General features: G+C 35.1%; 1 protein-coding gene across 1 annotated transcript in view; it reads right to left on the bottom strand.

The window, feature by feature from the left end:
- CLSTN2 (calsyntenin 2) overlaps positions 1 to 18914 on the bottom strand; it is a 267478-nt gene that overhangs the window by 37315 nt on the left and 211249 nt on the right. The window contains exon 9 of the mRNA XM_034439447.3: positions 3527 to 3689. Within this exon, the coding sequence (XP_034295338.1) occupies positions 3527 to 3689 (163 nt within the window). The remainder of the gene's footprint in view (positions 1 to 3526; positions 3690 to 18914) is intronic.

The raw sequence follows: 18914 nt of genomic DNA on the forward strand, positions 1-18914 counted from the left end.
GTCTTTTCTTATAATATGGAACACATTCAAAAATAAGCTGAAATTGTATGAAACGTATGTTTAAACAGAAAATATTCTAGCCAATAGACGAAATGTCTGAAAATATGTAATTTTATGCCTAAAATTGATTTTCATATGTGTATAGTAATCCATAGCACCTGAACTTGCTTAATTATGGTCTGTTAGATTTGGCTTTCTCCTATGTTTAGGATAAATTTATTTTTTTATTATCTAAATAAAAAGCTAGTTTGGTCTAGTAGTTAAGGAACCAGGCTAGAAACAGGGAGACTGTGAGACATGAGAGCCAACTGGATGATTTTGGACAAATCACTCTGTCTCAGCCAACTCATCTCACTTGTTGTGGTGAAAATAGGAGGAAGAAGGCTCATTAGGAAGGGAGGAGGAGGAGGAGGCGGAGGAGGAGGAGGAGGAGAAGGGAGAAGCATTTTGAAGTAAGAAGAAGAATTGCTGCCTTGAGTTATTTTTAAAAATAATAAAGACAGAATGAATGAATAAATGAATGAATGGAATGGAATGGAATGAGTGTCAGTTTGGTATTTATTTTATTTATTTGTTTGTTTGTCAAACATGTACAGATAACAAGTATAGGTATGAACATAAACATAAACAAAGGAAGCAAATACAAAGAAATGGGAACAGTAAGACAGGGACAGTAAGCACGCTAGTGCGCTTATGCACTCCCCCTTTATGGACCTCTTAAGAAGGGAGTGAGGTCCATGGTAAACAGTTTGAAGTTGAAACTGTGAGGGTTTGAGGCTGTAACAATGGAGTCGGGTGAGCATTCCACCCGAGCATGGACCACTCTGTTGCTGAAATATTTCCGGCAATCGAGTTTGGAGCGGTTTACTGATACCGGTTTGTATCGATTGTTTGCCCATTATTGTGGTTAAAACTGAAGAAGTGTTGTGGATAAAAAGCAGGCTAGAAACCAGGAGACCATTTGTCTTGCCTTAGGCATAGACCCAGCTAGGCCACTTTAGGTAAGGCATAGGAACGAGGCAATGGTAAAAGATTTCCAAGCTTTTTTCAAGACTTATTCTGGCAGTTACAGGAGTCAAGAATTCAAAGGCAAAACAAAAGCAAAGCCACTCATCTTTCAAGTGCGGCTTTTTATCTTCAAAATTCCTTTCAGTTAAACTTTCTGTTTTGTACTTACTTCTAGGCAATTATTTTAATCCTTTTATGCTAATCTTTAGACCTATAGTTACATTTGCATTGTGTTGCTTAATGGAGACTATAAAGATTCATCTGATTTCAGTTTGGAAGGCAGTTTTATTTAATACAATAAAATGTTTTATTTTTACAGTACTATTGGTTATCTTTTTGCTCTGAAACATATATTTCAGCTGTGTATTTTTTTTTAAAAAAATCTCTAACTAAATTTTTGCTCCAGAAATAGCAAACCACAAAACTGTTTTCTCCATTTTTCCATTTTATTTATGTTGCTATTATTGTATTATTTTTGATGTTCTAAAAATCGGCAATCAATGGACACAGAAATATATCTCAGGAAACAACCAACCAAGAGTAAAAGAATGAAGACTGGATTTCAAGTGATGAGTTAAGTTAAGCTCAGAGACAGGATTATTACAAGACACATATCTGGGGAAGGTTACAATAAAATTTCTGCTGCACTGAAGGTTCCTAAGAGCTCAGTGGCCTCCATAATTGTCAAATGAAAGAAATTTGGCACAATCAGGACTCTTTCAAGACCTGGTTGCCTGGTCAAACTAAGCAATCAGGGGAGAAGGGCCTTAGTAAGAGAAGTGGCCAAGGACCCAATAGTTACTCTGACTGAGCTCCAGAGATCCTGTGTGGAGATGGGACAGAGTTTCAGAAGGACACCCATCACTGCAGCCCTCCACCAATCTGGGCTTTAAGGCAGAGTGACTAGATGGAAGCCTCTCCTCAGTGCAAAACAGGAAAGCCCGCTTAGAGTTTGTTTCTCACAGTCTGAGAGTCCTTCAGATGTTTTTTTGCAAACCCCAAGTTTCTTGAAGATTGGAATCACATCAGCTCTTTTTCAGTTTCAGATAAGTCTTAGGAGCTAGGGCTAGGAATTCCAATTGTCAATCAAGTTTGAGATATAAACTCTCTCAATTCCTTTTTTGTGTGCAGTGGGTCAAGAGAGTTTTTATTACTCAAGGATCTTTCAAAGCTCAGTCAAGAGAACACTTTCCTACAGTTCAGATGGAGAAGCATAGATTGAGTCACAATATTTCCTCTTGTCCTTAGCATCCTGAAGATGGCAGAAGTGAGAACAATTAAATGAAAATTCAAAATGCATTCTGTTTATACAGATACATTCTTCTTTGCATATGCTTGACCAGAAGTGTAAAGCACATTGTCAAGCACTTAATTTCTAATTAGCTGACTTTTTGAAGCATGAGAGGAAAATTGAATGAATACAATACTATAGTCATAAACCAAATATCATCAACATCAACACCATCATCATATAATGGAACAGGAATTAATAATGTTTTGATGGCTTTTTGTAATATATGTCATGTGATTTAGGATTGCCAGAACTCATTAAATCTCCCTCCCAAAGAAAATGGTTGAAAATTAAGCTGGATAGAAATTCCAGTTGTTGCAATCCCAACACATATTATACAGAGTCTGCTTGTGGAAAGTTGACATAAGGGTAGACTTTATTACATTAAGAACAATTATCCTTATCTTCATAGTGAAATGTTATGTGTATATAAATAAAATTCAACATAAAACAAGCTATATTAGAACCCCACACTTTAGGAAGTACAGTACATGATTTCACAATTCATATATCTATATCTATATCTATATCTATATCTATATCTATATCTTCTTGAATTACAAACTGTTAAGTCACACTAAGGTAACACCAAAGAAATCATAGTACATGAACTAAGTGAAAGAAATCAATGAAATAGTATCATCAAGCTATTTAATGAATGATGTAATATCAGTAGTAGTAAAAGAAAAGTATGGAAAAATGAATCAAAATAAAACATACATAGTTAAATGGTTATTTGGAGTAGAATGGGGCAACATTTTTTAGTCAAGTAATTTTTAACAATTTGCAAGACAGCACAGTGTATAATAAATGAAACATAATTTCTAATTCCAGGTATGAATGAATGGATTAAAACAGAAAAGGTCTGGGAATTCCAATAAATTATTGGAAGAATTGATCTGAAGGAGTAGACACACACACTGTGTGTGTGTGTGTGAAATGAGTGGCGATGTAGATTTGAATAATGAAGTACTATATCTTGCTGCATTGAGAATATCTAAATTGTTCAATAAATGCTTGTTTTCTAAAAATTAAATTAAATTACTTTTTTTGGATGTGTATTGCCTACATTTTTGCATAAAACTTTAGGAAGGTCTAAATGCTTCTCAGAGAGCATTCCTCAGTTGGTGGTGTTTAAACTATGATTTCATTAAATACATTCCTGTTTTTAATAGAAATATCAATACAATGAAATTTCAATTTACTCATTCAAATTAATATAGTTACCTTGCCAACAGGCACCAACAGTGAGTTGCATTGCTATATGTGATGGATGAATAGGCCAGTCATTAGTTACAAGGTAAGGTTCATATGTTGTACCATCCATATACAAGGTAGCTACTGGGAACTCAACGTTGACAACATAGTAGTGCCATTCTTTATCACAAATCTAAAGAACAAAAGAAAAGGAAAGAAAATATTAACTAGCTTTATGAACAAAGCTTTGGGAGATGATAAAGCAAAACAAGTGAATATAGCTATACTTTAAACTGGAGGTCTTTCATGATCCTGTTACACTTTTATGGATATAAAATACAATATTTATTTCAGAATTTCCTTTTGCATAAAAAATGTAAAAATAATACATACAAGATTTGATCAAGTGCTGTGTGATTTAGCCACATATGCATGTTTAATTTTTTTCAAGTATATGCTGTTATAAAACACAATGCAGCAACTGGAAGAAATAACTAGGTAGATTTGTTCCTAGGGATTTTATTAGGATTCACTTCCTATGCAGAATGAACACCAATAGGAAAGAAGAAAGGCTCCATCTTTTCTTCCCCTTCTCAAATATTCATCTATAAATATTAGAACAGTTTTCTCAGGGGTAATAATATCTATATTAAAGGGAAGGTATAATTTCAATCTACAAGCTAGGGAATAAATAACAGTACAATCACCATTTCTCTAATACAGCATGAAGGCTCACTATAATTTTCTTCACAACTTGGCAACAGCTGGTTACCTAAAGAATATATTCAGATGGATTTGTTTAGTTATAATTCATGATATCTATTTGTTTAAAATGCTATAAAATTTGCAAGCAGAAGCATAATTAAAAACATAGCTGTCATTATCTGTTAGCTAATAGTTATTACCTATTAATTATTACTGTAGCTACTGACTCTTCTCCATCAATTACAGGCTGTATTTAGAATATTGAGTCCAGTTCTGGGCACTGCATTTTAGGAAGGATGTTATCACACTTGAAAATTTCAACAGGAAAGCAACTAGTATATAATTAATATATAACTAACTAATATATAAGGGACTGAAAGGGAGAAATTACAAGGAACTGGGCATGTATAAAGACATAACTATCTTCAAGTTGCCATATAGAATGTGGGGTAGAATAACTTAGAGTTGTTTCAGGTGACAAGACATGATAGAAGGGTTTCAAAATGACTAACATGCAGATTTCAGCTGAACATCAGGAAAAATTCTTAACATCAAGATCTGCTAGCGGTACATTCTTCTTTACTGAACTATATAAACAGATGCCAGATTTGTCAAGGATAATATAGTTGTGGATTCCTACACCAGGTAGGGAATTGGACTCACGGACTTCTGAAGTCCCTTTCAAACTATATATTCCTTAATTCTTTTAAATAGCAGCTCATTTCACAAGATAATACAGTTTTCATCTAAGATCAGTCACCTGAAATAAAACAACTTTATGCAAGATCTAGCCCAGGCAGGGGTGAAATGCTCCCGGTTCAGACCGGATTGCCTGATCCGGTAGTGATAGAGGCGGATGGTTTGGAGAACCCCACAGAACTGGGAATAACAAATTTTAGATTTCACCACTAGCCCAGGGGTTCTTTTTTGTTTTTGTATAATTTATATTGGTACAGATCCCTATGCTGTACACATATTGCTAGAGTTGTGTGTAGTTGATTCTCTCCATTGAAATGGTTATCACAAAAACATTTAAATGTATGACCATGTTATGGTGTGGCACTTTGATTCCAGAAACTTGATTCAAACACTCTTTTGAAATAAATCATTACAGATAGTCCTGATGTTAGGACAGCACTTAGGACTAGACTTTCTGTCACTAAGTGATGCAGTTCTGTCACTATGTGATGCAGAATGATATTACATAAACACTTGACACTCCTGACTGCTGTCTTAATCCATGCATGGGTCATTGACCAAATATTTCATTTGACAATGACATGAGAAGTAGAGAGAGTTTCAGCCCAGCAAATGAGAGCTGTTGGTGAGAGCTATGCGGAGGTGAGTGCCATAGACACATGTTATTGAGCACAGGCAGGTGTGTGGGTCCTTGTAGCATGTGCTATGGAGTGTGGGCAAGTGTGCAAATGCCAATGACAAACACGATGGTGCATGGGTGGGTGGATAGTTAAAAAAGTTGTGACAGCAGAAGCAACTTACAATTCCTCCTAGCTTTCCCACTGAATTTTCTTGTGCATAATTGTGAGCCAGCTGCCAAGTGAGTGGATTGTGATTATGTGATCACAGAGACATAGACAGGTCATAAGTCCCTTTCGTTCAGTGCCATTGCAGTTTAGAATGGTTGCTGAATGAGTTGTCGTAACTCAAGGACTATTTGTAAACTGAACAAGTGTTTCCTGCTGAAGTATCAAGTTAGAATAGCAATTTGGATCTCTTTGATCCAAATATTGAAAGGGAACTCTGAATTAAAGAGTCTGCCCAAATTAAATCAGCATTATAATTCAAGCCTGCATAAGCATTATAATTCAAGGCATGGGGAAGAAGAAGTAAATATTCTGAATGGAGCACTAAAATAATTTATGTTGAGACAATGCCAGTGCCAATGTCAAATCACTTATAAAATGGAATATTTATAAGTTGTCTCACATGTTGCAGAAGTTGGGCAATCATGATTTTAGGAAGTCTGTGTTGACACTAAAGTATTGATGCCAACATGTGAAGTATAGCAAATATAAATCACCTTTTTTTCTACAACACCTATGTCTATATACCCTCTACATGCTACACTTCAATTTCCAAACTTATACCATTAGTTTTAGACATCTGAATGTAATTAAGGAAATTGCCTTGTGTATTTGCTATCTCAGAGATTTTTCATGAAGAATCCCAGGCAGGTTGATAGTTTTACCCTACCTGCAAACAATTACTGCTTGGCTGGGGCAACTTAAGAAAGCTTTGAATAATCACAATGATGATGTTACATCTGCAAGTAAATATCAAAGCTCAGAGAGCACTAAACACTAAATAGAAGTACATCTATTTTCTTCTATTAAATCTCTGGATAGTTGAAAGGACTAATACTGAGTACAGAAACAATTATTTTTCATGATAATAGACACAGAAATATTTTCTCTTGCTCTGTTACTTACACATCACTGCACATACAGAAAGAGAATCAAGTGCAATGGTTGACATGTTGGGCTAGAAACTGAGAAAGTGTGAGCTTCAGTTTTCTCTAAGACATGGGTGTCAAACTCACGGCGTCATGCTGCTGTCATGTGATTTTTGCGACATTTTCCCCATTTGTGGAGCTGGGATGGGCGTGGCCTGCACATGACGCATCCGACCCGCGAACCGCCAGTTTGACACCCCTGCAATAAGGCATGGAGGCTGACTGGGTGACTTTGAGGTAGTCACTCTTTTTCAGCCAACTAAATTAACAGGTGGTTTCTCTGAGCAAATAAGAGAAGGGACCATTATAGACATTGGTACTAGTTGTACAAAATATATAACACATATATACACACATATATATACATACTCCGATACACAGACATGCACATATGTGCGCGCACGCATGCAAACACACATACACACCAACCGGCAGGTCTGTTTTAGAGCTCACAGAGAGTTTAATGCTGGTATGGAAAGGACTGCCAGTGGGTGAGGTTAGCTGGATTTGCCGTCTGTTCTTGTTTATTATTTTATAATGATCGTGTATTCTATTTTTACTTTATTGGTATTATTGTACATTGTCCGGAGTCAGTTGGCATCTGGGCAGTAAATAATAGAGTAAAAAATTAAATTAAACTGCTTCATTGGAACAGGGTTTTGAAAGGATGCAGTTAGGCTGCTTGATTATTGAAGGTTATATTGGAGAAGATGAATGAAGTTTCACTAACATGATGAAGATGTGTGGGGGATAGTATACATAGAGCTAAAAGATGAGAGCAGGATTGAAGAAGCATTGAGAATGGAAGAAAGGAACTCCTGATAGGAATCAAAGATTTGAGATGAGATTGGCAGTGAATCTGACTGTCAGTGAAGGAGTAAAAGCTACCATTTGGCAGGCCAATGGTACAAGTAGTGAAAGCAGTGAGGTGGGAAAGGTGATTGTCATCTTCATTACTGTAGTTAATGCCACTTTTGTTGCAGTGACTGTGGCTGGACTGTGGAAGGCTAGAACAAGTAGAAGTAGCACTGGTTATTGTCTATTTACTCAGGGCCAGCAGAGACTGGTGCATACTAATGCTAAATTGTCATTGCTGGAGTGCTGCCGATGTTATGGAAACTGAAGACAAGCAACTGGAAACAAGCTATTCATCTCTAGCACAACTGACATACATCATCATAAGTTGGACCTGTGTTTTATTTTGGAGCAATGGTGATGAAATATATTGTCATTTACCCTTTGCCATGTTAGCTTACTTCCTAGATTACATTTGCTATGTCAACATCCTAGACCTCTTCAAAGGTGACAGTGTGATTAAAATAGTTTGCCCCAGTCACCTAATGGATCTTGTTGGTTTTCAGCGAGCACTTGAGATTTATTTCAGTGATCTGGCAAGCAATTTCTTCCTGTGCTTTGTGGAATATGGAGATTTAATGGCCTTGTTTTCTGTGTTGATTTCTGATGACACTAATCCAATACAGGAAAGGACATGTTTCATTCATTATTCCCCCTTTTCAAAATTTATGCAGTTAATTTCTTAGCTCAAAAAATACATCAAAAGTGAGTATATGTGAACACTCTCAAAATGTGAAGTAGGTAATATCTAGGCTATATGAATGTTCATGCGGTGTTTTTTTTTTTTTAAGAAAAATCACAAATAGATACAGAAATTGATAGAAACTGGCAGATTAATTTATCCAGCGAAACAAGTATGCTGATCCTTGATTCTCTCTTTGTATGTTTCTTATAAGCTTAATAAGAATGTACCAAGATGCTCTTATTTTTCACATATTACCTTTATTTCTTTACTGGAAAATTTTCTAGGCATGTGTCCTGAAAAACTCCTGTGATGCTGCTGTAACCTCACAAAGTTTAAACCTTTGGCAGGCAAGTTCAACATAAGGACTTAAATAATTATAGGTTACATGGGGAAAAAGGTATAGATGCAGAAAATACCATGCAGAATCTGGGAAAAGCAATGACTTGCTTTCTTGGCAGAACAATTTGATAGGGTGCTGAAAAGAATCCTGAATCTGGAGAGGTAAGAGTGCTAAGGAAGGAATGTCAAAAGCAAACAACTGATTTAGTGAGAGTATGAATAACAAAAGCATTTGCTAAAAGGAAACATTTGAATGTTGCTATGTAGTTCTATTGCTTGTCAAGCATCTAAATGCAATACTCTCCACTGGATATTTTCAAAATATAAACTCTCAGGCATGGGATAAATCCTTCCAAAATGCACAGGAAAAACATTTTCAGAAGGGAATAAATAGACGGAGCAATCCTAAACACAATACAATCATTTCAAGAAACCAAATTCTGAAAATGTGATTTCTGAGGCTGGCAGAGAGTGGAAGAAAAGGTCTGATGACTGACTTCATCCTCCCAAGTTCAAAGCCATGTGCTTCAGTGGGTGTACTAGTTTTACAGCCTCAGATAATGGAAGCCATATTGAAGATGCATATATAAAATTGAATTTCTGTAATATTTGGCCAATAAAATATGAGGTGAGAATTAAATTCCAGTTCTGTTCCCATTTGTAGTAATTTTCCTTCAATAATTTTGTTAATAGCCTTTGTAAAATCTAGATGTGTTCAAAGGTAAATTATTTTTCACCAAGGTAATTTCTTTTATAAACAACTGAGTATGTCTCATCTGCAAAATGACTGTGCAATTATATTAGGTTCATTTTTTTCCCCATGTCGGAAGCATAGAAAAACACCAAAGTGCTTCCATGGCAAAAGGATTAGACGGTGACATCACCATTGCCCAGGGGATGCCCAGAGTTGGGAGCTTCTTTCATGTCCCCATGATGTTGCCCACTGGAGTGGTATCCATTAATCTACTCCTGGTTGCCTGCTTTCAAATTGCTGGGTTGGCAGGAGCTAGAGCATGTGACAGGAGCTCACCCCACCCCATGGCATAAATGGGTCTCAAACACAAGCTTGCTGATTGTCAGCCCAACATTCTAATCTCATGAGCCACCACACTCCTTTATTAGCTTAACTATATTTATTAAATTCTGCATAGTTATACATAAAAAGCCTTTTATTGGGTAACGTACAATATCATAAAGTGGACTTCTGTTCTGGAAATTGGTCCTTCCTTTACAAAACAGGCAATCTGCATCAGTACAAACCAGAAAATTTGCTTTAGAAAGTCCCTAGCTCTCCATAAAGGATATGATAACAGAACTAGGGGACCAATGAGATATGTAACAGTGTCTATTCTACTGAGACACAGGCAATACTGCCTGATCTTCCTATAAAATAATATCTAAAATTTTGGGAGCTCTAGGACAAGGAAAAAGAGAGATAGCAATTCTGCTTATGCAAGTTACTTCCTCACCTGCCTTTTTTTCCTTTCTGAAATATATGACATTAGTGGCAAGATGAAATGGATGAAATAATTACGTTTGCCCTTTGGCCTATCTATAGATTCACATATCAGCAATACTCTGATTTTTTTTCATTTAGTAACCTTCTTGCTGACTTTTTCAGTTATTTCTTTTCAAAAGTTCAGCAACACTGCAACCTATAATACTTTTTTGCACTTTAAGTCACTATTTATGATCAAGATGATAATGAAAGAGACTAGAACAGTCCATTTACAACAAAGTGAAATCAAAAGCAAGCACAGACCTCTGACTTTCCTGAATATTAATAGCTGCTTTAAAGGCTCACACCTCCTGATATTACCCTTGAGGCCATGAACATGAATGAGACTATTTCAGAAAGTAGCAGTGCCTTGTGACATTGGAGGGGAAAAAGCAATGATATTTTATTTCATCTCTTTCTTTTTTAATATATCTGGAACACGTCTGTATACTCAGATGAAAAGCATGGAAATGATGGAATACTAAAAGTGTCTTTCTTCTTTATGAGAAGTTAGGACTGAGATTTGCCCTCTTTCTAGAATAAATATTACACCTAATGATATAAGCTCATTGCCTTAATACAGTACGTTTACAGAATTTATCAGGCAATGTCCTGTACCCTCAACACACATTTACCCTCATTTTCTTGTATAATCTGTAATACAATACAAGGATCATGCATAAATGTTCACCATGGTGGAGATTTTAAATCAATGAGTTGAATTTCAATTTCAATTCTCTGTTGAATTTCAACATATCACCATTGTGAAAAGTTAGTTAATTCAGGCGCCACATTTTTATTTAACTGCAAGGAATGGAACAACACTATAAGTTAGGACAATTTTCCTTTGATCCTTTGCTGGAGGGCTTTAGGATTATACTCTCAGCCACAACACGGAGATCAAACATTTTGCTCACCTACTCAAGAAGATCCATGCTCTCTAAATCTGCCTCTGAGTCTGTCACATCTTTGCAGAGAATATTTTATTTTGTGATGCATTTGAAGCTGTGAAGCTGCTCAACTAACAGGATATGTACTAGAGAAAGAAACAGATGGCTGGAAAGAGCAAGACTCTGGGTATTTGAGAACCTGAAAAGTGCTCTTTTGCGAATGAAAAGGAAGCTCTTCCTGGTCAGCTCAAACACTGAAAAACAATGCCCTCTTGCGTCTCCCAAGACTCAAGATAAATACTTGAATGGGAACAGAAAACAAAGAATTTGCCTTTAGAAACAGAATGATCAAAAAGATTCTGTAATAAGCTATTAGAAAGAAAACTGACTTGATTTTTAAAAATATTTTGGGAGAAGGATTGGAATCTTCATGTACTGTATTGTTAAAGGAATTGTAATAACTTAAAAAATGGGCCCAAGACAATGGATCAATGTGATGATAGTATCAATATACTATGGAAATCTGCAATGTTAATAGTAAATTAGTGTGATGGGGGAATGAATTGGTTAATAATGTATCCTATTAGACAAGAATTCTACACCCTAATTGCTGAAGGCCACATCCTCAGTCTATGCATGATGAACACTGCAAATTGGCACTAGTCTGTCATAATCTATAAAGAAAAATAGTCCCTCTGAGAGAAACAACTTTGCTTTTTGGGATAGCGTAAGTATTTTATTGGGAAACTATTTCTCTGTATCTTTTTCCCATTACACCTAAGGAAGAAGCTTTGAAAACACTGTCATATGCAATGCAAACAAGAAAGCATGAAGAGTTATTGAGATGAATTAGAGATGATTTGAAAATCATATGGATGGAGATATGGCAGCTTGATGATACATTTTGTCACATCAAAAATAGTGAGGTTAAATAAGAGAATAAAGCATTCATCAGAATTATCACCAATGGATAGAAAAATAGGCAGGAATTTTGTTTAATGAAAACAAGGAGAAGGTCAGAAGACAAGAAATGTTATGCGCTAATTGGAATTTCTCATTCAAAAGCTTCTTTAGTAGAAAGTCAGTAGATGTAAGCTTTATAGCCCAGTGAAAGAAAACGATATTAAGGCAGTTTTTAAGGCTACAAAATATATCCTGTGCAAAACAGCTTTTTGAATAAAAAAGCATCCCCTATTATGTAGATGAAAAGCAGCTAAAATACTTCAAGGAGCAAGACTTTTACTATTAGAACTTCCTGAAGCAGCAGTATGCAAGGTTCCTCCAAAAATAACTGATGCTCCAATTTCTAAAAGCCACTTAATTGGTATCCTTTTCTTGGAGATGTTTGTACTCAGATAATAGAAATGGCCTTTGAAAAAATAAATCTGACAGAAATAGGTATGTACTTATCGCTTGGAAATAACTTAGGCTGCAGAATTTAGATTGAAGCTTTGTTCACTTGCCCCCAAATTGTACGATAACTGTACCTATTCTGTTTGTGAAATGAATCGTTGTGTGGGAGATGGATGAGTTTTGCATGGAGGTGAACAGAAGGTGAGAAGGCAAAGAAACTCTGTCACACCAGTAGTGGATTAAATGTATCATTCCTTATGAATGTACGAATATTTTATGGAAAACTACTTTTAGATTTCATTTCGGAAACATTTTTATGACACTTTTGCTTTGGTGCATGGCTACTATTATCTACTAGAAAACAGCTAATAACAACTGTTTACAGTAAAAATAGCTAATAAACAATTGGCATCTCTCGATTATTAACATTAAGGAATATTTTACTTAGTGCTTTCAGTTCACATGCTTATTCTTTCTGTTATGGATTTACTTCGAATTTCCTTTTTAAAAAAATGCCTATTTAAAAAATCACCCTATGGGATTTAGCGTAAAATACTCAACTAATTATTCCATGAATTAATTATTTATTATTTCTCCATACATATTTATAAGTTAAATAAATAAAGATATTTTGTAAAAACAAGATACTATGGTAAGTTTCTCATGAACAGAATCTTTAAGATCAAATATGCTATGCACTTTTTCTATAGTTTTGAATATAAAAATTACTCTTGCTTTAAATGGCCAAAAAATAAATACTCAACATTACTAATATTTATAGTAATTAATAAAGTTAGATGTTGAATCAGTTGAACAAAACAAATTTTTTATTCGAATTGTGATAGTATTTTTTTTGGTTTGGGGTAATTTGTGAAAGCCAATTTATTGAGCAAAGGTTTAGGTTCAAGCTATATTAAACAAGTTAGTAGCAGAGTTCTTACATTTATAGCATCTGGAATTAGTTATAATTCATTCTTCAGACATTAACCTTGTCTCACTTTACTGACCTGGAACCAGTCTGTTTCACCATGGTTCATCTAGAGTGTGGCCTCCTGTCCTATACATAATGAGATGTTCTGGGTTTTTCATTTTCTTTTGGACACTCCATTACTTGTCATGGTCGGTACAATCAAAGGCCTTTCAATAATCAATGAAGCACTTATTGACTTTTTTTTTTTTAAAAAAATACTCTTTGACTCAATTATCTCTTGTTCCTTATTTTTTTCTAAAATCCCTTGAACATCTGTCCATGTAGGATGTAATTTGCATCGAACCATTCTAAGCGTACTTTTTTAGCATGTGAAATTAAGGATATTTTGAAATAATTTGCCCTCCATATTAAATCTCCTTTTGTTGATTTTCTCCTATTACATCTAGTTGACCACTTTGTCAATTTCCAGATTTGTTGGTATGCTTTAATTAGAATCTTTACTGATTATTCTTCTGTTGGTGGCAATAGTTTTGTAGATATTCCATCAATTCCTGTCACCTTCCAACTCAATAATGACCAGGATGGTGGTCTAACATTATATTCTAGTACTAGAAATTCTTGTAAATAGGGAATATTTATGGTATCTTGGATGCTGAGTATACTTTTTCCATCGTGTTTGACCTTTTTTGAACCATTTACTATTTAATCATTTGTGTTGTTTATATAGATAATTTAGGAATGAACCTCCTTCTGAGTTCAGAGATCTTTGAGGAAATTGTCCATGATTTCCCCTGCCTTCTTATTTCTTTTACTAGCTCTTTGCAGTTCAGTTTAAGCTTCTGGATTTTTATCTTTGACTTTGGTTTTTCTTCTCTTCTTGGAAATCTGTTCTGACATCCAGCTTGGTTTCTTGATCTTTAGCATTTTGCTCCCAGAAATAATTTTTGTTTAGACTACAACCAGGAAAATATCTAAAAGGTTATTATTATTTACTAGCTGTACCTGGCCACGCGTTGCTGTGGTCCAGTCTGGTGCTTCCGCTGGGCTAAAAGAGTGAGGCTGAAGTTCCAAACTCTCTACGAACATTTGGTGGGCGTGGCCAACTCAACGTCACTCACTTTCATCAGTCATATGACAGCCCCCGAGCCACGCCTATGCAGCTGGTGATTAGGGCAGAGAAACGGTTGCTAAAAAACAATGGGAACCACAAAATCCTCCCTTTCTGTCTCCCCCTCTTTCTTTGTATCTCTCTATGTCTCTCTCTCCCCCTCTCTATCTCTCTATGTCTCTCTCTCCCCTTCTGTATATCTCTCTCTCTCCCCCTCTCTCTGTATCTCTCTGTCTCTCTCTCTTCCCCTCTCTCTGTATCTCTCTGTCTCTCTCTCTCCCACCCTCTCTCTCTGTATCTCTGTATGTGCTCTCTCCCCCCCCGTCTCTCTGTATTTCTCTATGTATCTCTCTCCCTCTCTCTCTGTTTATTTCTGTCTCTGGCCCGGCCTCTTCTGCATTCCCCGCCATCGCCCTTACCTTTTCAGGCCAGGCCTTCGCAGCTCTCCGCACCACAGCATGTTATGTTAACAATATATTTGTTTCTACTCTCCTACCTATCTTAAGCTAGAGTCCATTACTTTAATTTACAACTATTTATATTTTATAGAATTATGGATTTCTATATCTAAGTTTCTATTGCTATGTTTGTAGCACTATATTTTTCTTATCTGGTTTTGAGCTCTTTAAATCTTTCCAATCGAATCCAATCAATCTTTAATACAGGTAGTCCTTAATTTACAACCACAACTGAAACCAAAATCTACGTTGTTAAGTGTTTTATCTATCCTGGAAATTACTGATGCAGTGACATTTCATAACCAGTCTGCTTTTCCCCAAAATTCCCTTCATCTGTGCTTCCTATAAGTATTCAGGTATATATGTGCAAATGCCCATTTTTAGACATTTCATTCAGTAAAAACACAACTGCAGCTGTGGTGTAGTATGTTTTCTCAGAGAACAGAGCAACAATTTTTATAGCATTTTTAAACATGTAAATGTATGTGCTACCTGAGTCTTCTGTATCTGGACTGCTGATATTTTTTTGTTGATATATTTTGGAATTATACCTACTGAAAAATTTGTGATTTAATTTTCAAAATTCATGTGGTAAAATGTTGGTGTGTTGGTTTTACGTCCAGCAGGTGGCGCTGTTTTTCAATGTTTCCAATGTTTTTCATGTTTTTACCTGTCACAGGTGTGACATGTATATAATATAGATATATAAAAACACACCCGTAGTCGAATGCAACGTTGTGTTAAAATTTGAAAGCAATCGGTGAAGAACTTTCGGAGATATGAGGGTATGTACAAATGGACATTTACATTTTTATTTATATAGATTATTATATTACAATCCAGAAATATCCTATGCACCACATTTTGGTGATGATAAGGTACATGCAATGGATGGAAATATATGTTCAACATCATCCTATGGAAACTGTTGGGCTTTGTTCTTCTGCTTAGCTTGATTCCATTTAGGTTGTTTGAAAAATCTGCTACCAATAAAAAAAATCACTGTATTGCCAAAAATTGATAGATTGTTTTCTTACTTCATTTCTCTTTCTTCAGCCATACAATCAAACTATATTTTCTTCTTTGCTATTTCCAACTTTGACTTTCCAGTCTCCAACCAGAGACAGCATGCCTGGTTTCCATGTTCTGTCAATTTTAGATTGAACTTGACATGAAGCCTATCCACCTCCTTTTCTGTGCTAGTTGTTAGAGTTAGAACATAAACTAATGACTTTGTATTAAATAGTTGTTCATAAACTCTCATTGATATCAGTCATTTACTATATGGTAGCTAAGTAGTTTCTTTGCAATTGTCAGCCCTTTGGGATATGCCAGGTAAGGAAACAGATTCCATAACAACTGGTTCTCTGCCCTAATGATTTATTCCAACAACCAAATTGCTCAGAATGTTAACAACCAGTTCTCCCGAAGTGGTGTGAACTGGCTGAATCCCACCACTGAATATATCTTTTCATGTCCTGGTAAACAGTATGATTTCCTAACTTGAAATGTCAGTTCCAATCCATGTCAAATCATTGATGTCTAGTATTTATTTATTTATTTATTATTTATTTATTATTCAAATTTCTATACCGCCCTTCTCCTTTCGGACTCAGGGCGGTGAACAGTCAAGATAAAAACATCTATACAAACATCACAGTTAAAAATAAAGTTAAAATAATTTATAAATTTGGCCCATAATTTAAAACTTGTCAATTAAGATCAATATTAAAATTTTAAAATTTTAAATTAGTATATCAAATGGTAGTTGTTTCATTTAATTTTTCACTGTGCTGGGCTTTCTGATATTCACACTTATTTCTATGTCCCCAGTATTTTGTCTTTGCAGCTTCACATTTTCTTTTCCTGCAGTTACCACTTCCTGCAGTTACCAGTTGCTTAGAAGGCTTTAAATTAAGTAAACAATTTCATCTTGTCTTTTTGTGTGGCTTTTTTTTTTTTTTTTTTGTAAAACAGGAATGGTTTACCATTGCCTTCTCTCATAAAGCATGGAACTATTCCTTTCCCATTATCACTAAAGTTAACCTCTGCTGACAGCATCATATTATACTACTGCTGCCTAACGTAAGTGTCTGTTTGTTTTAGCTGGGCAGATGGGATAATCTTTAAGCCTTGGAAATAAACTTCTTTGCATCTTCTTTTGTCCATCTATCGCAGGTACCTTATCATCACCAAAATGTGGCAGCATAGGAGATTTCTGGATTGTAATATAATAATAAATAATAATAACCTTTTAGATATTTTCCTGGTTGTAATCTAAACAAAAATTATTTCTGGGAGCAAAATTATTTTCTAGGGGAAAAATCCCTTATTGGTTATGACATTTCTGATGCTAATAAAACTAAATGTGTAAATGCTAATTATTTATATCTAAATCTGTACTATTTTTAAATGTTTTTTTTTTTTGTGAAGAGCTGGAGGCTAGATCTTACTAGGGAATTATAGCTTTGATTTATTGATTGTGCTTTGAGAGTAGTTGCAATGAAGAATATAGCAAAATGAACTTGATGGTTCTTATTCATTGACATCTACTTTGCTCACCTTTGAAAATGTGATTAGATGACAATGTGTAGAGAAAGATGCTAATAACTTTGAAGAAGATATGCAGGACAGTCAATGAAAGGTAAAAGATAAGTCACTTGTCAGAAAAGAGAAGTAAGAAATCAATTCAAAGTAACACAGGATGAGTTTCTTTTATATAAAAACAGGCAAAGGGAAATTTTGCTAGTATAATGTTTCCTGACAAGAACTATCTTGAAGGGTTAACAAAATATAAGGGAGGGACAGAAAACAAAATTCTATTTATTTATTTTTTTTGTGCTGATCCTTGAATTGGTTATGTACTAATGTTTCCCTGTGGTATGCAAAGCAATAGGAGTGTGTAAAACTTCATTTGGAAGATGAAAGGTGATTCAGCTCAATTATCTCTTCAAATTTAAATGTTAATTGAAATGCTGAATTGATTTTGTGCAGTGAATCAAATCAAGTGCCTTCAATTAGATTCAGAAATTTGATGAAGTTTTCATAACTGCACATGCATTTTTATAAATTCAATTACTGAATCACAAGTGGTTTTCGCCAAATTCATAAATACAAAACAGCTCTCAATATTAACTGAATCAAATTATATACATAGAGACTAACACTTTTTTATAAAATACTGCACTCATTGAGACAACAACCCACAGTAAAATAATCCAGATAATCTAAGAAAATATTAGAAAAGGTATATTTAAAATATTCAGATGTTTCATCAGAAGGATTTCCTAACCACAGTATGAAGACCATTCCATAAGTGAATAGCCATCAGCAAATAAAGAGTCCCAACTGTTAACTTCTGCCATGCTAAGTGCCATAAATATTAAATGTCAAAGGCCGGCCAGCTGTCTGTCAGCTATGCCATAGCTGTGTCTTGAATGCATATTCTATGTTGAAACACACTCTCTCTATCCCTTACACAATGCAATCACTTGTTTTCTAGGTGAAGAGGTATTTTAAGACCAGGACTCTCATTTGGAGGGCAGGTTAAAAGTTTGGATTATATTCACTAGTTTATAGACTTAGGCTATCCTTGTTTTGTTCCCTAAAAATATAGTTCAAGGGCATTAATTTTGATATTTGTTGGGTTCTTTTCCTTTTTTCTTTTTGCATATAATAAAAATGATTTTACAAATCTGAGCTAGGGATGACATGAACTCCGAACTTACTTTCAAAACTATGATATTATATAAATGTCTGCCATGAATAGGTTCACAAGCAGAGTACAGGTAGTCCTCAAAAACCATTTGTTTAGTGATCAAAGTTACAAGAGCACTGAAAAAAGTCCTCCTACATACAGGATCTCTACAGTCACAAAATTTGGGTGCTTGATATGTATTTACAATAGTTACAGATCCTGGGGAAACATGGTCACCATTTCCAATTTTCATAGTTTCCGACAAGCAAAGTCAATTAGTGAAACCTGATTTGCTTAAGAACTGCGTAATTCACTTAACAACTGAAATGATTTGTTTAATGACCATGGCAAAAAAAAGTTGTAAATTCGGATATGACTCATTCGACAACTGCCTTGCTAGCAATGGAAATTATGGTCCCAATTGGG

The sequence above is a fragment of the Pantherophis guttatus genome, chromosome 6, assembly GCF_059756535.1.
Source record: "Pantherophis guttatus breed Tessera chromosome 6, ASM5975653v1, whole genome shotgun sequence".
Taxonomy (NCBI): domain Eukaryota; kingdom Metazoa; phylum Chordata; class Lepidosauria; order Squamata; family Colubridae; genus Pantherophis; species Pantherophis guttatus.